The sequence below is a fragment of the Petromyzon marinus genome, chromosome 19 (genome assembly GCF_048934315.1).
Source record: "Petromyzon marinus isolate PM22_M1 ecotype Great Lakes invasive population chromosome 19, UKy_Petmar_22M1.pri1.0, whole genome shotgun sequence".
Lineage (NCBI taxonomy): Eukaryota > Metazoa > Chordata > Hyperoartia > Petromyzontiformes > Petromyzontidae > Petromyzon > Petromyzon marinus.
This window is the reverse complement of record NC_133685.1, coordinates 8,758,195-8,780,908: the sequence shown is the minus strand read 5'-3', so window position 1 is coordinate 8,780,908 and position 22,714 is coordinate 8,758,195. Positions and strand designations below refer to the sequence as shown.

The window sequence follows — 22,714 nt, the reverse complement described above, 5'->3', positions numbered from 1 at the left end:
TACTATAGTAAACAGTATACACGTGGTCACAACACTATAGTACTATAGTAAACAAGATACGCTCGCACGGATGTTGACTATACGAGTGAGGCACGCCGACTGAGAGCGAGCATGGGAGATGATTACCCACAATCCCGCAGCGAGAGAGAGCGATGTCTTGCTCGTATTGCAAGACATCGCTCGTTTATCAAATTATTATTTATTTAAAAAATTTGCTCGTCTTGCAAAACACTCGCAGACCAAGTTACTCGCAATCCAAGGTTTCACTGTGCGTAAAATTTAAGACAATCCCCAGGAGTGCGATTGTGGCCATTCAACCCAAATTATGGACCGTACAGTAAACCAATAGAGTTACATACAGATGCACAGAGATTAATAGAGACCCATAGAGATAGATATCCATAGAGACAATTAGAGACTCGTAAGAGATACACAGAGGCTCATAGACACTGAGATACATAGAGACTCGTAGAGACCCATAGAGATACATTAAAGATAATCCACATCATAGACACTGAGATACATAGAGACTCGTAGAGACCCATAGAGATACATTAAAGATAATCCACATCATAGACACTGAGATACATAGAGACTCGTAGAGACCCATAGAGATACATTAAAGATAATCCACAGTAGTGCGAATGCGGCCATGTAGCCCAAACTATGGACCACACGGTAAAAACACGACAGTCTGCGCTGCTGATGGCCTTAATCAAAGTTTTCTTGTGGTTGTTGTTGTTGTTTGACTTGCATCCCACTGGGATTTTTTGCACACAGCGTTGGTGTACGGTGCTTTTTTTCAGGAATATTTTTGATGTTTTTTTTCCCATGGATTTTCTGTTTGCACAGTCACACAAAGTCACTTTAAGATGTTTGTCTTGTTCGTGTTTTTTTGTTTTGTTGTGGTTGCACCCGATTCATGAGCCGAATGGCTCACAGGGCTATAGCAAAATAAATAAACTGAGAAATAAATAAACTGAAGAATAAATAAACTGAAAAATAAATCAACTGAAACTGCTTCAATAGAGGAGGAAGAGCGACACGACACGAACGCCTGAAGCTCTCTCGCCATGGCCAGCAGCAGCAGCAGGACCTCAACATTGGGCATCGGGCTCCTGCAACCACATCGCCATGCACGAGAAGAGAATCGCTCTTCTTGCTCTCACATCTGACCTTTGCCCCCTCCGCCCTCCCACACTGCGCGCTGCCCCCAGGCTCGATGCCCAATGACTACCAGCTGTACTACGGCTTCACGCGCTTCGCCATCGAGCTCAACGAGCTGGACCCCGCACTGGCGGCCGTGCTGCCGCCCACGGACACGCGCTTCCGCCCCGACCAGAGGTGGGACACACCACACACACACACCACATACACACACACACACACACCACACACACACACCACACACACACACACCACACACACCACACACACACACCACACACACCACACACACACACCACATACACACCACACACACACCACACACACACACACCACACACACACACCACACACACACACCACACACACCACATACACACCACACACACACCACACACACACACACCACACACACACACCACACACACACACCACACACACACCACACACACACCACACACACACACCACACACACACACCACACACACACCACACACACACACCACACACACACACCACACACACACACCACACACACACACCACACACACACCACACACCACACACACACACCACACACACACACCACACACACCACACACACCACACACACACACCACACACACACACCACACACACACACACACACACCACACACACCACACACACACACCACACACACACACCACACACACACACCACACACACACACACACACCACACACACCACACACACACCACACACACACACCACACACACACCACACACACACCACACACACCACACACACACCACACACACACCACACACACCACACACCACACACACCACACACACCACACACACACACCACACACACACCACACACACACCACACACACCACACACACACACACACCACACACACACACCACACACACACCACACACCACACACACACACCACACACACACACCACACACACCACACACACACACCACACACACACCACACACACACCACACACACACACACCCCACACACCACACACACACCACACACACCACACACACCACACACACACACACCACACACACACACACCACACACACCACACACACCACACACACACACCACACACACACCACACACACACACCAACACACACCACACACACACCACACACACACACACCACACACACACACACCACACACACACCACACACACACACCACACACACACACCACACCACACACCACCCACACACACACCACACACACACCACACCACACACACCACACACACACACACCACACACACACCACACACACACCACACACACACCACACACACACCACACACACCACACACACCACACACACACACCACACACACCACACACACACAACACACACACCACACACACACCACACACCCCACACACACACACCACACACACCACACACATACACACCACACACACCACACACACCACACACACACAACACACACACCACACACACACCACACACACACCACACACACACCACACACACCACACACACACACACACCACACACACACACCACACACACACCACACACCACACACACACACCACACACACACACCACACACACCACACACACCACACACACACACCACACACACACCACACACACACCACACACACCATACACACACCACACACACACACCACACACACACACCACACACACACACCACACACACACACCACACACACACACCACACACACACCACACACACACACCACACACACACACCACACACACACACCACACACACACACCACACACACACACCACACACACCACACACACACACCACACACACCACACACACACCACACACACACACCACACACACCACACACACACCACACACACCACACACCACACACACACACCACACACACACACCACACACACACACCACACACACCACACACACCACACACACACACCACACACACACCACACACACACCACACACACCATACACACACCACACACACACACCACACACACACACCACACACACACACCACACACACACACCACACACACACACCACACACACACACCACACACACACACACCACACACACACACCACACACCACACACACACACACACCACACACACACACCACACACACACACCACACACACACACCACACACACCCCCGTTGCGTGCGCTCTGCGCTGGATAGGCAACGCAAAGTCGCGTGTAATGGAGAATTTAAAAACAAAAATTGCGATTGAATTGCGATGGTGTTGTTTAACACATCCGTAGGCTTTCGCGTCCAATACTATCCACGGAGGTTTCTTTTGTTGTGTGTGTGTGTTAGAGCATGTAAATATATTTTAAAAGATTATATTATGGGTAAGGTATCGGTTGTTAAATGGTATTTGGTTTTTGAGGTGCCACGGTGGTGAGATGTTAACTACCTCGTCTGGTATACAAAGACAAAGGTCCCTCATATAGCCTTCACAGACTGCAGGGGCAAGTGCTGTTAGTGAGTAGCACCTTTGAAGGGCGGAACGGCACACGAGGGGGTGGGTGGCCAGCAACCACGCCCGGCCGCCTTTGTCTCCCCAGTGGCGATCTTTACGCACCACACCAGGTACTCATTTGAGTCTGAGTCGACCTAGAGGAGGCCCAGGACCGGTTCAGATAATCGTCACCGGTGTTGGCCGTGAACAGGAATCGAACCCGTGTCGCCGGGTTCGTAGCGCAGCGCGCTTGTGTGCGTTCGTGTGCATCGTGTGTGTTACACATGTTACACATGTGTTACACATGTGCCCGCGTGTCCCCGCGTGTGAGCCACAGGCTACTGGAGGAGGGGAACGTGGAGGCGGCGAGCGAGGAGAAGCGGCGCGTGGAGGAGACGCAGCGCGAGCGGCGGCGCCACCTGGAGGAGAATAATCTGCAGCACCAACCACGCTTCTTCCGGTGACATCTCTCAGTGACACTGGCAACAACCCCTACACCTCACCCTGGCAACAACCCCTACACCTCACCCTGGCAACAACCCCTACACCTCACCCTGGCAACAACCCCTACACCTCACCCTGGCAACAACCCCTACACCTCACCCTGGCAACAACCCCTACACCTCACCCTGGCAACAACCCCTACACCTCACCCTGGCAACAACCCCTACACCTCACCCTGGCAACAACCCCTACACCTCACCCTGGCAACAACCCCTACACCTCACCCTGGCAACAACCCCTACACCTCACCCTGGCAACAACCCCTACACCTCACCCTGGCAACAACCCCTACACCTCACCCTGGCAACAACCCCTACACCTCACCCTGGCAACAACCCCTACACCTCACCCTGGCAACAACCCCTACACCTCACCCTGGCAACAACCCCTACACCTCACCCTGGCAACAACCCCTACACCTCACCCTGGCAACAACCCCTACACCTCACCCTGGCAACAACCCCTACACCTCACCCTGGCAACAACCCCTACACCTCACCCTGGCAACAACCCCTACACCTCACCCTGGCAACAACCCCTACACCTCACCCTGGCAACAACCCCTACACCTCACCCTGGCAACAACCCCTACACCTCACCCTGGCAACAACCCCTACACCTCACCCTGGCAACAACCCCTACACCTCACCCTGGCAACAACCACTACACCTCACCCTGGCAACAACCCCTACACCTCACCCTGGCAACAACCCCTACACCTCACCCTGGCAACAACCCCTACACCTCACCCTGGCAACAACCCCTACACCTCACCCTGGCAACAACCCCTACACCTCACCCTGGCAACAACCCCTACACCTCACCCTGGCAACAACCCCTACACCTCACCCTGGCAACAACCCCTACACCTCACCCTGGCAACAACCCCTACACCTCACCCTGGCAACAACCCCTACACCTCACCCTGGCAACAACCCCTACACCTCACCCTGGCAACAACCCCTACACCTCACCCTGGCAACAACCCCTACACCTCACCCTGGCAACAACCCCTACACCTCACCCTGGCAACAACCCCTACACCTCACCCTGGCAACAACCCCTACACCTCACCCTGGCAACAACCCCTACACCTCACCCTGGCAACAACCCCTACACCTCACCCTGGCAACAACCCCTACACCTCACCCTGGCAACAACCCCTACACCTCACCCTGGCAACAACCACTACACCTCAACCTGGCAACAACCCCTACACCTCACCCTGGCAACAACCCCTACACCTCACCCTGGCAACAACCCCTACACCTCACCCTGACAACAACCCCTACACCTCACCCTGGCAACAACCCCTACACCTCACCCTGGCAACAACCCCTACACCTCACCCTGACAACAACCCCTACACCTCACCCTGGCAACAACCCCTACACCTCAACCTGGCAACAACCCCTACACCTCACCCTGGCAACAACCCCTACACCTCACCCTGGCAACAACCCCTACACCTCACCCTGGCAACAACCCCTACACCTCACCCTGACAACAACCCCTACACCTCACCCTGGCAACAACCCCTACACCTCAACCTGGCAACAACCCCTACACCTCACCCTGGCAACAACCCCTAAACCTCACCCTGGCAACAACCCCTACACCTCACCCTGGCAACAACCCCTACACCTCACCCTGGCAACAACCCCTACACCTCACCCTGGCAACAACCCCTACACCTCACCCTGGCAACAACCCCTACACCTCACCCTGGCAACAACCCCTACACCTCACCCTGGCAACAACCCCTACACCTCACCCTGGCAACAACCCCTACACCTCACCTTGACAACAACCCCTACAGCTCACCCTGACAATAACCCCTACACCTCACCCTGGCAACAACCCCTACACCTCACCCTGGCAACAACCCCTACACCTCACCCTGACAACAACCCCTACACCTCACCCTGACAATAACCCCTACACCTCACCCTGACAACAACCCCTACACCTCACCCTGGCAACAACCCCTACACCTCACCCTGGCAACAACCCCTACACCTCACCCTGGCAACAACCCCTACACCTCACCCTGTCAACAACCCCTACACCTCACCCTGGCAACAACCCCTACACCTCAACCTGGCAACAACCCCTACACCTCACCCTGGCAACAACCCCTACACCTCACCCTGGCAACAACCCCTACACCTCACCCTGGCAACAACCCCTACACCTCACCCTGGCAACAACCCCTACACCTCACCCTGGCAACAACCCCTACACCTCACCCTGGCAACAACCCCTACACCTCACCCTGGCAACAACCCCTACACCTCACCCTGGCAACAACCCCTACACCTCACCCTGACAACAACCCCTACAGCTCACCCTGACAATAACCCCTACACCTCACCCTGGCAACAACCCCTACACCTCACCCTGGCAACAACCCCTACACCTCACCCTGACAACAACCCCTACACCTCACCCTGACAATAACCCCTACACCTCACCCTGGCAACAACCCCTACACCTCACCCTGGCAACAACCCCTACACCTCACCCTGACAACAACCCCTACACCTCACCCTGACAATAACCCCTACACCTCACCCTGGCAACAACCCCTACACCTCACCCTGGCAACAACCCCTACACCTCACCCTGGCAACAACCCCTACACCTCACCCTGGCAACAACCCCTACACCTCACCCTGACAACAACCCCTACACCTCACCCTGGCAACAACCCCTACACCTCACCCTGGCAACAACCCCTACACCTCACCCTGACAACAACCCCTACACCTCACCCTGGCAACAACCCCTACACCTCACCCTGGCAACAACCCCTACACCTCACCCTGGCAACAACCCCTACACCTCACCCTGGCAACAACCCCTACACCTCACCCTGGCAACAACCCCTACACCTCACCCTGGCAACAACCCCTACACCTCACCCTGGCAACAACCCCTACACCTCACCCTGGCAACAACCCCTACACCTCACCCTGGCAACAACCCCTACACCTCACCCTGGCAACAACCCCTACACCTCACCCTGGCAACAACCCCTACACCTCACCCTGGCAACAACCCCTACACCTCACCCTGGCAACAACCCCTACACCTCACCCTGGCAACAACTCCTACACCTCACCCTGGCAACAACCCCTACACCTCACCCTGGCAACAACCCCTACACCTCACCCTGGCAACAACCCCTACACCTCACCCTGGCAACAACCCCTACACCTCACCCTGGCAACAACCCCTACACCTCACCCTGACAACAACCCCTACACCTCACCCTGGCAACAACCCCTACACCTCACCCTGGCAACAACCACTACACCTCACCCTGGCAACAACCCCTACACCTCACCCTGGCAACAACCACTACACCTCACCCTGGCAACAACCCCTACACCTCACCCTGGCAACAACCCCTACACCTCACCCTGGCAACAACCCCTACACCTCACCCTGGCAACAACCCCTACACCTCACCCTGGCAACAACCCCTACACCTCACCCTGACAACAACCCCTACACCTCACCCTGGCAACAACCCCTACACCTCACCCTGACAACAACCCCTACAGCTCACCCTGACAATAACCCCTACACCTCACCCTGACAACAACCCCTACAGCTCACCCTGACAATAACCCCTACACCTCACCCTGGCAACAACCCCTACACCTCACCCTGGCAACAACCCCTACACCTCACCCTGACAACAACCCCTACACCTCACCCTGACAATAACCCCTACACCTCACCCTGGCAACAACCCCTACACCTCACCCTGGCAACAACCCCTACACCTCACCCTGACAACAACCCCTACACCTCACCCTGACAATAACCCCTACACCTCACCCTGGCAACAACCCCTACACCTCACCCTGGCAACAACCCCTACACCTCACCCTGGCAACAACCCCTACACCTCACCCTGGCAACAACCCCTACACCTCACCCTGGCAACAACCCCTACACCTCACCCTGGCAACAACCCCTACACCTCACCCTGGCAACAACCCCTACACCTCACCCTGGCAACAACCCCTACACCTCACCCTGGCAACAACCCCTACACCTCACCCTGACAACAACCCCTACACCTCACCCTGGCAACAACCCCTACACCTCACCCTGGCAACAACCCCTACACCTCACCCTGGCAACAACCCCTACACCTCACCCTGACAACAACCCCTACACCTCACCCTGACAATAACCCCTACACCTCACCCTGACAACAACCCATACACCTCACCCTGGCAACAACCCCTACACCTCACCCTGGCAACAACCCCTACACCTCACCCTGACAACCACCCCTACACCTCACCCTGGCAACAACCCCTACACCTCACCCTGGCAACAACCCCTACACCTCACCCTGGCAACAACCCCTACACCTCACCCTGGCAACAACCCCTACACCTCACCCTGGCAACAACCCCTACACCTCACCCTGGCAACAACCCCTACACCTCACCCTGGCAACAACCCCTACACCTCACCCTGGCAACAACCCCTACACCTCACCCTGGCAACAACCCCTACACCTCACCCTGGCAACAACTCCTACACCTCACCCTAGCAACAACCCCTACACCTCACCCTGGCAACAACCCCTACACCTCACCCTGGCAACAACCCCTACACCTCAACCTGGCAACAACCCCTACACCTCACCCTGGCAACAACCCCTACACCTCACCCTGGCAACAACCCCTACACCTCACCCTGGCAACAACCCCTACACCTCACCCTGGCAACAACCCCTACACCTCACCCTGGCAACAACTCCTACACCTCACCCCGGCAACAACCCCTACACCTCACCCCGGCAACAACCCCTACACCTCACCCTGGCAACAACCCCTACACCTCACCCTGGCAACAACCCCTACACCTCACCCTGGCAACAACCCCTACACCTCACCCTGACAACAACCCCTACACCTCACCCTGGCAACAACCCCTACACCTCACCCTGGCAACAACCCCTACACCTCACCCTGGCAACAACCCCTACACCTCACCCTGGCAACAACCCCTACACCTCACCCTGACAACAACCCCTACACCTCACCCTGGCAACAACCCCTACACCTCACCCTGACAACAACCCCTACACCTCACCCTGACAATAACCCCTACACCTCACCCTGGCAACAACCCCTACACCTCACCCTGGCAACAACCCCTACACCTCACCCTGGCAACAACCCCTACACCTCACCCTGACAACCACCCCTACACCTCACCCTGGCAACAACCCCTACACCTCACCCTGGCAACAACCCCTACACCTCACCCTGGCAACAACCCCTACACCTCACCCTGACAACAACCCCTACACCTCACCCTGGCAACAACCCCTACACCTCACCCTGACAACAACCCCTACACCTCACCCTGACAATAACCCCTACACCTCACCCTGGCAACAACCCCTACACCTCAACCTGGCAACAACCCCTACACCTCACCCTGGCAACAACCCCTACACCTCACCCTGGCAACAACCCCTACACCTCACCCTGGCAACAACCCCTACACCTCACCCTGGCAACAACCCCTACACCTCACCCTGGCAACAACTCCTACACCTCACCCTGGCAACAACCCCTACACCTCACCCCGGCAACAACCCCTACACCTCACCCTGGCAACAACCCCTACACCTCACCCTGGCAACAACCCCTACACCTCACCCTGGCAACAACCCCTACACCTCACCCTGACAACAACCCCTACACCTCACCCTGACAACAACCCCTACACCTCACCCTGGCAACAACCCCTACACCTCACCCTGACAACAACCCCTACACCTCACCCTGACAATAACCCCTACACCTCACCCTGGCAAGAACCCCTACACCTCACCCTGGCAACAACCCCTACACCTCACCCTGGCAACAACCCCTACACCTCACCCTGACAACCACCCCTACACCTCACCCTGACAATAACCCCTACACCTCACCCTGGCAACAACCCCTACACCTCACCCTGGCAACAACCCCTACACCTCACCCTGACAACAACCCCTACACCTCACCCTGACAATAACCCCTACACCTCACCCTGACAACAACCCATACACCTCACCCTGGCAACAACCCCTACACCTCACCCTGGCAACAACCCCTACACCTCACCCTGACAACCACCCCTACACCTCACCCTGGCAACAACCCCTACACCTCACCCTGGCAACAACCCCTACACCTCACCCTGGCAACAACCCCTACACCTCACCCTGGCAACAACCCCTACACCTCACCCTGGCAACAACCCCTACACCTCACCCTGGCAACAACCCCTACACCTCACCCTGGCAACAACCCCTACACCTCACCCTGGCAACAACCCCTACACCTCACCCTGGCAACAACCCCTACACCTCACCCTGGCAACAACTCCTACACCTCACCCTGGCAACAACCCCTACACCTCACCCTGGCAACAACCCCTACACCTCACCCTGGCAACAACCCCTACACCTCAACCTGGCAACAACCCCTACACCTCACCCTGGCAACAACCCCTACACCTCACCCTGGCAACAACCCCTACACCTCACCCTGGCAACAACCCCTACACCTCACCCTGGCAACAACCCCTACACCTCACCCTGGCAACAACCCCTACACCTCACCCTGGCAACAACTCCTACACCTCACCCTGGCAACAACCCCTACACCTCACCCCGGCAACAACCCCTACACCTCACCCTGGCAACAACCCCTACACCTCACCCTGGCAACAACCCCTACACCTCACCCTGGCAACAACCCCTACACCTCACCCTGACAACAACCCCTACACCTCACCCTGGCAACAACCCCTACACCTCACCCTGGCAACAACCCCTACACCTCACCCTGGCAACAACCCCTACACCTCACCCTGGCAACAACCCCTACACCTCACCCTGACAACAACCCCTACACCTCACCCTGGCAACAACCCCTACACCTCACCCTGACAACAACCCCTACACCTCACCCTGACAATAACCCCTACACCTCACCCTGGCAACAACCCCTACACCTCACCCTGGCAACAACCCCTACACCTCACCCTGGCAACAACCCCTACACCTCACCCTGACAACCACCCCTACACCTCACCCTGGCAACAACCCCTACACCTCACCCTGGCAACAACCCCTACACCTCACCCTGGCAACAACCCCTACACCTCACCCTGACAACAACCCCTACACCTCACCCTGGCAACAACCCCTACACCTCACCCTGACAACAACCCCTACACCTCACCCTGACAATAACCCCTACACCTCACCCTGGCAACAACCCCTACACCTCAACCTGGCAACAACCCCTACACCTCACCCTGGCAACAACCCCTACACCTCACCCTGGCAACAACCCCTACACCTCACCCTGGCAACAACCCCTACACCTCACCCTGGCAACAACCCCTACACCTCACCCTGGCAACAACTCCTACACCTCACCCTGGCAACAACCCCTACACCTCACCCCGGCAACAACCCCTACACCTCACCCTGGCAACAACCCCTACACCTCACCCTGGCAACAACCCCTACACCTCACCCTGGCAACAACCCCTACACCTCACCCTGACAACAACCCCTACACCTCACCCTGACAACAACCCCTACACCTCACCCTGGCAACAACCCCTACACCTCACCCTGACAACAACCCCTACACCTCACCCTGACAATAACCCCTACACCTCACCCTGGCAAGAACCCCTACACCTCACCCTGGCAACAACCCCTACACCTCACCCTGGCAACAACCCCTACACCTCACCCTGACAACCACCCCTACACCTCACCCTGACAATAACCCCTACACCTCACCCTGGCAACAACCCCTACACCTCACCCTGGCAACAACCCCTACACCTCACCCTGGCAACAACCCCTACACCTCACCCTGACAACAACCCCTACACCTCACCCTGGCAATAACCCCTACACCTCACCCTGACAATAACCCCTACACCTCACCCTGACAACAACCCCTACACCTCACCCTGACAACAACCCCTACACCTCACCCTGACAACAACCCCTACACCTCACCCTGGCAACAACCCCTACACCTCACCCTGACAACAACCCCTACACCTCACCCTGGCAACAACCCCTACACCTCACCCTGACAATAACCCCTACACATCACCCTGACAACAACCCCTACACCTCACCCTGGCAACAACCCCTACACCTCACCCTGACAACAACCCCTACACCTCACCCTGACAACAACCCCTACACCTCACCCTGACAATAACCCCTACACATCACCCTGACAATAACATTGCTGCACTATGCCTGACCTTGACTCTAAGTCTATTCCACCTGACAATGATCATAACTCGAGCCCCATACCTGACCCTGACTGTAACCCTATAAATGACCATGATAATAATCCGCCATGATACATGAGGCTGAATGCTCCTATGCCGATGCCTGGCCCTAACCCGTCCGTTTATACCTGATCATAACCCTAATCCTACCCCTATACCTGATGATGATAATTCCTACCCGATACCTGACGTTAACTCAAACCCTATCCCCATACCTGACCGACAAAAATTCTACCACTATAACCGTTACCCTCAGCCTTCCCCTATACTGGACCATAACCCTTCCTCTATACCCTAACCCTACCAGCGATTAGCACTGTTGGTTACGTACAGTGTGAAAGAAGTTCAACATGCATAGATACAACCACTAAACCAAATCCTGACCCTAACCTTACAGTAACCCTGCCATACAACATAAATACAACAAAAAAGTCTAACACTAAATGAAATTTGAAAAATAAAATCAGCATGCCAGTGTACTGAAAGAAGAATGTCTAATCATCATCATCATCAGCTGTGCTCTATCCAGTGCTGGATGAAGGCCTCTCCCAATCAATTGCCAATCGTTAATAGACTCACAACGCGACGATCCCTTTAGCTGCCGCACACGAACTGTGACCTCATCACTCCATCTCCACCGTAGTCGTTCCTCTCGACTGCTTTAGCTGCGTTCGCTGGCCACCTAAACCCCCACCATGCACCTTTGACCGCCGGCCATCACCCCTCCCCAAGCGACGTGTCCTGACCAAGCTACCTCGAGACACCTCTGCCTTTTAGACACTTTTTGCTGTGAGCCTCAGAGTGTAATACTTTTCTGCCACTTGTTTCCACATTCCCATTTCTGTGAATGTTACCCCCCACCTCCCTGCTCCCCCCCCCCCGCCCCACCTCTGCCCCCATCACAGGAGAGTGGTGGACTCCAGCGGCCGGGAGTGCTGGGTAACGAACGGAACCTACTGGGAGCTGAGACGAGAATCTGGGTTCGCGAAACTGGAAAGCCAGGTTCTCTGGTGACGTCCTCTTTGCCGTGGGGGGGGGGGGGGCGGGGGGCTGACGCGGTGTCACACCGGAGGGGCGCATTCATATTCAAACATAAGACCCATTTGGTGTGCTCCACCAGTACTTGCCACTATAGCCCAATTATTACCAGGCAGGTGAAACTCCCACCGCAGTTTTACAGCGGTCATTTGACCCCGCCCCATTCTCGCAATCCCCTCCCACTCATTATCCTAGCCTCGCCCCCAGTTTATAAGATGGCTACCGCCCCCTCTCCCTTCCCCAAAAGGCTTTTGTCCCTTCTGTGCACTCATATACCAGTTAAGACTTCCGTTTGGCTGTTATATAAAGTATATATGTAAAAAATACCATAAAGTCATATAAATTGAGAAAACAAATATTACGTATTATCCAAATTGTCCGTATCTTATAGGGAAGTGTATCATAGCACGAATTCAATGCAAAGATTCTGTATAGTGCGATAGCCTGTGCAGCTCTGGAAACAAGCTGTGTGCATTTTTTTTCTTCTTTCATAAACCTGCTATGAATGTTGCAACATTTGCACAATTTCTAATTTAAAGTCTTCACCGGTGGTGGTGGTGGTGCCGATCGTAATCGTGCTAGTCGAATAGTCTGACACGTGCAATTCTGTTCTCATCATTAACAATGCTCTAACAACTGAAATCTGCAAACGTTGTTCTCTGCTTCCGTTCGAGTTAACGGATAAAATAGGACTTACGGAAAATAAATATATATTTTTGCTGCTAAATTTCGAACTTTACATTTTGCATGTTAATATAAATGATGAGCATCGTATTTTAAATGGTGGAAAATGATGACGATGAAACAATGTTTTCCTATTTAAACTGTAATAATTATTAGCATTGTAAGTAATTCTCTATCAGCTACTGTCAAAAAAGGATCCCCGTACATTGTGATTTAAGCACTTAAAGATCAATATAACCTGTATTCAAGTAAGCAAATAATAATGTACGGCCCTTTGTCAAATCCACTGCTAGATGAAAGCCTTCCCACACGGTATGGTTTATGGTGATACCCTATCTCCGCAGTAACAAGATATCACCAGCTGCAATGCGCAAGACCTCTCCGCTTTCGTGAGAAACAAATATGTCCCTTTGACTCCTTTCCACAAGTCAGTCGTGGCTTTTCCCCGTCCATTAAATGTTGAGAAATACTCACAATACGACTGATGGGCACGACCTCTCCCGTGTCAATTGGGAATGGCGAGTCATTAGACATTGTTCTGTCACTTATCAAATGACGCACTGCTCCACGCACAAATGGTAGTTTCCAATTGAGACTCGCAGTCCCATTGATTGCACAACTGAAACTCACCGCAGCTTCTTAAGGCTCCCGTATAGAGGGTTTCGTATTTGACTTCATGGCTCCGCAACGCAACGGGCTTTGGCAAAAAAACAACTAAATAATTATATTCTTAGCTATTTCGGTAAAGTCACGTTGAAGGGAAACAATAAAATCATAAAAGAAAGAGCTAAGAATATGAATTACTGCAGTCACGAAAGCTTTAAATCAAAATTTAACTAAATAATTGTTTGTGGAAAAGTAGTGCTTTGTAAACTGTGTAATACAAATATATAAATCCGCATCATCATCATCATGAAAGGCCTGTCCACTACTGGATGAAGGCCTCTCCATGCAATTGCCATCCCTCACAGTCCTCTAATACTGTCGGCGGTAAATCTTTAAAACATTATTGAAATGGTGTGATGTCGACTGACCTCTTGTCACGTCTAAACAAGCTGCAGACGTTTCACTTAAAGCTCATTTCATTTTGCACCTTCGGTTTCATAAAATTTGCCCATTTTTCAGTTTAATATCACTTTTGTCGTACATGTTTATTTTCGTTTGTAGTCTTATCATAAATTTAAATTTTCAATGGGTTGAGCAAGCGAGTCTTTAATAAACCGTGTGAGGTTGAATTACAAAATGCGTTTGCTATTCAAGGGGAAATTTAAAAAATTAAATGTAACCACCTTTGTCAATGACTCCCTTAAATCAGAAAACTATTTCGACTTAGATTTGGGGCAGTTGGGCCTTCTTTAAGAGCTCTCAAATATTATGTGGGCACATGGCATCTTAATTTATTTTAGGAACAATTGCCAACGTTCATGTGCTATGAACCCGGGTGACCGTGAGTTTGATTCTCAGCCTTAGCGAACATCCAGTGGCGAATGATACCTTAACCAGTCTTGAGCCCCCCTTCACCAACCCTCACTAGCCAGCGAAGTGAAGTATGGTCAAATAACCACCGTGATCACCATGGCGCTAGAGGTCCTTCATCTAGCAGTGGTTTGACAAATGTCTCAAAGTTATTATTATGAGCTGTTTGCCAATATACTCAATGGCAGATGAAAAAATGTAGCAAAACTAATTTTGGACTCCAAATGGTTAAATAAATAACATAAAATCGATTTAAGTTTCATATCACGTTTTGCTGTGCTTCAGTTAAAGTTAATGTATTCATTATTTATCGATTACAGGCCATTACTGAGGTGAGTGTGCAAAGTGGAATCTAATCTCGTGGTGTTAAAACACATAATTTAGTTGAAGTTAAGAAAATCTATTTGCGCTGGAGAGCCCCACTAGAGCATATTTGGCCTACTTCTCTGTGCTGGCCAGCCGTTTTCCAAGAGGTGAAAGTACTCACACTTAACCCCACCGTGCGCGACCAACCGATTGACTAAACTACCTGCGATGTACAACATCTGATACCGCTGGGTGGACAGCAGCCGGGGGGGGGGGGGGGGGGGATTTAAGACATTTTAAGAAACGTGGCTCTGTTGTTTCAAACTTACCACGGATGCCGGTCGATGGGACCGGAGATTCCTGGCTTTGCAAGTCGATTTGTACTAAACTGTTACATCGCAACAGCCACACTCCCTGCCCCGCACGCGCCCCGGTGTGCGCCCGCGCGTGGATTGATGTCAAAGAGGGATTGAGAAAATTCAAGGCACGTTTACAGCTTCCAAGAACCCCGTTCCAGATTCGTGTGATCTCTGTGTCGGGGATGATCTTTTTTTGTTTCAATTACATCATTGCTTTTTACTGTATTCGTTGATTGTTGTCGTCATGGAAAGTTCGTTTGCCTTTGATGTTTTCCAGCATACCCGTTGCCTCTGTCAGTTGAACCACACTTGAAGATGGATAATGACAGAGCGCGTAATTTTACCAATATTTATCAATCTTGACTTAAAGCTTTCGTGACTGCAGGAATTCATATTCTTTGGGTCTTTTGATAAAGTCACGTAGATAGAACAAAAAACGATGAAGTTTCGATCGCAACACAAGCGGTCGTCATCAGGAAAAGGGGGTTAGCCTCTAAAGGCAAACTGTTTATAAAGGTTTAAAAATGGGCGTAGCCCAAGTGTCAGCAGCATGGGTGGGGTAGCTAATGTTCATGTAAGGGAAGTTGCTGCTAGAGGTGATGGTAGTTGTTGGTAGTGATAGTGCTGGTGGTGGGCTTCCACCAATAAAGGGAGTGGGCAGAAATGGTCCTGGTGGTTGGCTTCCACCAATTAAAGGGCTGCTAGAGGTGATAGTAGTTGTTGGTAGTGATGGTAGTGATGGTGTTGGTGGTGGGCTTCCATTAATTAAAGGGCTGCCAGATCTAAAATGGAAACATGACAGCCAGTTATGACTTAAACTGGTTGATAACGTCCTTCCAGTGATTGCTGAGTTTGTACCCATCTTCTCGGTTGAAATTGTGTCTATGTCTGTATATATGGATGGCTTCATGAACGAATCTTTGTTGATAGCCAGTGGGTTTGCAAAGTACCTTCGTCCGCGATCGAAACACCGTAGTTTTTTGTTATTTTCTTTGAACCTATCTACGTGACTTTACCGAAAGACCAAAATAATATAATATGTATAATCTTTACTCAAAATATAACTTACATGGAGTTCTCCAGAGGTGACATGAGTACATATCTAAATAGTTTCAATTACTCGCAGAATTACACACCATGTTAAAATGAGCCATTTATTAGGTTTCATTCAACGTATGAAAATTTTTACTTTATTGGTTGAACACTTAGAAGTACTGCCGAGCATGCTCACTCTCCTCCGCCTCGCCCTGCTGACCCTCATTCTGCGCGGCATCAGTTTCTTGAACTTCTTTTGCACCAAATATAGCCAACCATGCTAATCGGAAGCGCGAGAGGGAAGGACAACAAACTAAACACCAAGCGGTTCTAAAAAAAAAATGTTTTTAGTCTAGATTAAAAATTGCATAGCTCCCAGTGGCTTCCTAATATAGGAAGGAAGAGCGTTCCAGACGGTCGCAGATGTGCACCTGAAAGGGCGCGATATGGTGACCGGCTCACGAACCTGCGTGGCATCCGCTCACACATCCGCGCTGTCAGCTGCTGCTGTTCTTGTAGAGTCCCAGCTCAGCCTCTCCAAGGCTGGGCTTTTACTGTGGCCTCTTCTCCCACGATGGCCATTCACCCCACTTGCACACTTGGAGTAGCTAGGTGACCGGTATGATGCAGAACAATACGGCTTCCAGTGTTGGGGTCATCTTCGCTAGTGATCGGGGTGCAGGGCAGCTCTGAGATAAAAAGCGCAGCTGTAGCCACTGCACCCCATGACTTTGCCAACCTCCTTGGCCACCCCTCGTTCCACTGTTCGCTCGCTCATCTCCGGGTTCCTAAAATACGTTTGCTTCATTGAACTCGGTTCACTTGTACGTATGTATGTTGAACTTCTTTCGCACCGTATGTAGCCAACCGTGCTAATCGGAGGCATGAATTGCATCAAGTTAAGGCAACGGTAAAAAAAAAATCTGGGTATGCAAAAACTGATAATTGACTGTAATTGTGTCTTTCATAACACACGCATTGAATTGTGCGTGTACAACTAGATTACGCCTGTTCAAATGCTATTCAAGTGTTACATTTTAGCTCATGAGCCAAAATGGGGACTGCAAAGGATTATAATTTTTTCAAATTAAATTTTAACCCCCAAATCATGACAATCATTCCAATTAACAGAATTTCATTTCATCATAATGTGTTGAAAAGTTTCATCCCATGACCTTATTCTCAGCTCTCCCATCCTACCTGGATGGCCCAGCCTGAACGGCCCATTCAAACCAAGCAAGGGGTTATTTCTTTAACGCACAGGCATTGGCACAAGCAACACTGCCAAGCCCACGTTGACCTCATTCCTCTTTCCATCCAATCACAGCGCTGTTCTGCGTTGCAATATTTTCACATGGCATGGCTTTGAGGGTTAACGAACACACCCACAACGTTATCTCTGAATAGGTCCATCTTGCACAGACCACAGAATTGGATGGTATTCCAGATTGTTGGGACTGCGCTCGAGAGGGCTTCGTCCTCCCAGCGTCGGGTCAACGATTCTGGCCTGGGCAAGTGTTGTTGTTCCGCTATAACTCAAATATACATAGCTGAGCTTTCTTTACCCAGGAATGCCCTGTCGGTTTTGCGTTTGTCGCTGAGATGTGATTCATGCATTGCCCCTTTCCTTTCCCCGTTTTCCAATTCAGGCTGTGCCTGAAGCCAAGAGGATATTGTCACGATATCAGAGATGTGTACGTTATCTATAATTAATATTACTGCTACGGCTCTGTACATTCTTGCGGTTAAGACATTTGTGTGTTGAGAAGCTTGGATCTTTTAAAGAGGCACTGCGTAGGTAGCACTGTGTTGGCAGCATGGAGCGACAATCATTGTAAGTTGAGATCTTTAGCCAGGAAAGCCTCATAGAATCTGAACTCTTTATTAGGGCTTCCTGCATTAAATGTTCTGACCGATTGTTTTGGGGTTTTTTGCACTTAATTATAATCTGGTTCAAATATATATTGTAAGATAATGCTCAACTGCCACACATAGGGCTCATCAAAAAACAACTTTCTGTACTGCCCCTGTAAGGCAATCCCTTACCCAGAACGTTGGTATATTTCACGCACATGATCTATGCGTTACCCGCCAACCCCACCACTAAATTTATATATAGGCATGTAGTGCCACCAAGAGCTCATCTGTTTGTGTATAACTATGTATGTTGTACATATATGTTGAACTTCTTTGTCACCTCACGTAGCCAACCATGCTAATTGGGGTATACTACTGTAGATGCACAATATACATGTGTATGCTGTATATGCAGACATATATTTTACATCAATATACACTCAAGAATATAAATATGTCCCTGCCATATGAATGTGGAATATTCAACCACTGGCTCAGGGGCCACCAAAGGAATACTGCTTCATACACAGAACTCTTATCCGCAGCCCTATTATCCGCGACTCATCTTATCCGCGACTCATCTTATCCGCAGCCCACTGAGCTAATAGCTCAGCTGGCTTTACCTGCTACATTTGAAATTGTTTAGTTTGAGTGATTTGCTTAACTTTCCGATACTCTGCACCCCTGTCGTTTTTTTGGTATTTTCTGTTGTAACTTTCTGACCCGCCCCTACTGGACATCTGTGAAAAAGAGTGTTTCATAGGTCATTGGATTCCTGCAGTATGAATAAAGATTCTGGTTCTGATTCTTTACAGTTCATTAAAACCCAACGGCATTAGCTGTAGGGGCCATGCACACCTCCAATGCAGTGGCTTTTGCATTGTTGGCGTAGGCGGGTGTCTGACCGGGATGCCAGCAATTGAAACGCTGGTTCCTACAAGAGGCATGGTGTTTCTTGAGACATCCACCTGCTGCGTACTGAGGTGTCCATATGAGACAGTACAGCCAAGCAGGATGGCCATCAGGTGCAGAACGCACCAGTTGTTCAGGTGCACGTGTGGCTTTCCTCCGTGCGCCCTAGCCTCACGGCAAGGCGCACAGATGACGCCCACAATCGAGTTGATGAGACGTTCCCAGCACAACGCCCTCTGCAAGAGTGACACAGACTGAGGCTTTTGTGGGTTAAGGCGGTGATTTCAGCTACTTTGGATTAAATATATATGCTGAAATGTAATTGTAATAAAAAAAATTATTATCATTTCTTATAATGTGCAATTAAAATTGATGTTTTAAATATACTATCATTTGTCTACAGCCCATGCAACCCTCGCCCAGACTCCCTGTCCATCCTTCGTGCCAGAATTACCTTCAAGATCGCTTGCCTTTGCACCCACGCCCTAAAATCCGGCTACCCACCGTACCGAAGTTTCTCTGCTGACGCCTGACACTTCAACGGTCCGTAGACACCTTTGGAGTGCGACGCAGAACCTCCTCGGAAACCCCCAGGACAAGGACGGTCATTGCTTCGCGTCGTTTTTCCGTCACAGCCCCCTGTCATCTGGAACGCCATCCCTCCCCGCCCCCCACCCATTCACATCTGTAACGATCAATAATTTTCTTCGTCCAAAAGCCATCTAAAGACACACCTCTTCAGCTCGACATTTAACTGAGTGTCACCGGACCGCGCGACGCGATCTGACGCTGAGTTCGGCTTCACGCCTCAGAATTGCAGCTTCGGTCCGCAACTTTGCCCGCATTATAAAATGTATTATTATTGCAGCTTATGAAGACGTACAAAGGGCTTTGGGTACATTGGGAGTCGGCATTAATGCACACGGCCTGTTGTGATCACAGCCTTGTGTTTTAACAACAATAATAACCATTACTTATTTACACAGGAAGTCACACTGAGTCCAAGGACTCTTTTTCAGGAGGGTCCTGCATTGGGTTTAATTGTTACTTGTTAAGATGTTTGCAGCCAATTTATGATGAGCATTTTTGCACGTGGGAAGGGAAGAAACCGGAGCGCAAGGAGAAAACCCACATGCGCGGTGGGGGAAACACTCTATCCCATACAGATGGGACACATGATCCCATACAGATGGAACAGATCATATATATATGTCGATCCGCAATTTGCCGTGCCACCTTCTGGCGAGCCAGACTGGCATCTTCCCCCAACGCCCACGAGAAGAAGGGGGGTTTAACAACAATGCTCTTTGGTCCTTTCGGTAAAGTCACGTCGGTATAAAATACATTAAATCACGACGTTTCGGGCGCAACACAAGCGTCCGTCATCAGGTGGGACAACCACAGCAAGAAAAACAATTGCTGAAGTGGTTGTCTTTACCGAAAGAACCAAAGAGTATGGATCCCTGCAGTCACGAAAACATCAAATCAAGATTTCCACGGTGCTGGATTACAAGGTGCACATAAGCCTCCATCTACCAGCTAATAAGTGCCTCCCAAAAATGATAGGTTTCTTCATTTTTTACGCACAAATTTGAGCCATACTCTTTGCAAATTATATACAAGGCTAAGAATGCGTACGTTAGGTGCGGTTTCAGATTGATATTAAATTGATATTAAACGCATGCACTCCGACACTGCGCTATTTAATTTTTAAAGACATTAATTTGTAACAACACGTGTTCCGTGATGGGTACGTGAGGGCTAGTTTGTAATTTACATTCTGAACGAATTTAAACCCAACCCTCGTGCATTCTGTAATTACGTGAAAATGCATCGTTAAACAATACGTTGCATAATGCTACACATACGTGTAGGCATTACAATGTACACACTCGCACAAATATATATGAACAACGAGTGGACCTCGCGCATATATTTTGGGAAATGTCAGCCTTTGCGATGCATTCATCTTCTGACTTTCATACGATGCAGTGCCTCTTTAAAACCCTGTGCTCATATTTGTGTTGCAGCCTTAATGCTTTCAACGGTCGTCTGATCACTTAAGGAAATGCAATCTTTTGCAATCATGCATCATCTCGACCAAAGGTTTATGGGCGCCGCCGGTGGACGTTTAGCGAGTGTTTTTTTGCCGGCAGTCTGATGGTAAATCACCTCATTGCTTCAGTCTCGGATCGGAGAGCGGCAATGCTAATCAAGTGCAATTTCAACTGTAATCTTTTGGTTAACCAAGTGTAGGTCTTTGTTGATCTGTACGTGCTTGCAGCGAGACATAAAATCTATTTGCTTATTTTGAAGTCTTGTCGAGTGATTTTCTCGCGTGGAGTTTTCACTCGCGTGCCGGCGTGACGAGGTGTAACGTTGATGACACTTTCCAGACTTCGGTTAGGTCCGCTACTGGGTGATGCCACCCACAACCTCCATGATGACCCACACCATGTGGGTCATCGATGCTATCTGGCCATGCTTCACCACACT

At 50.7% G+C, this 22,714-nt stretch overlaps 1 protein-coding gene across 1 annotated transcript in view; it reads left to right on the top strand.

Moving 5' to 3' along the window:
* Positions 1-22,533, top strand: part of LOC116943868 (oxysterol-binding protein-related protein 6-like) — a 205,864-nt gene extending 183,331 nt beyond the window's left edge. Inside the window, exons 23-25 of the mRNA XM_032957146.2 lie at positions 1,218-1,344; positions 4,024-4,146; positions 13,457-22,533. Coding sequence (XP_032813037.1) covers positions 1,218-1,344; positions 4,024-4,146; positions 13,457-13,565 — 359 coding nt within the window. The 3' untranslated portion in view covers positions 13,566-22,533. The remainder of the gene's footprint in view (positions 1-1,217; positions 1,345-4,023; positions 4,147-13,456) is intronic.
* The last annotated feature ends 181 nt before the right edge of the window (positions 22,534-22,714 follow it).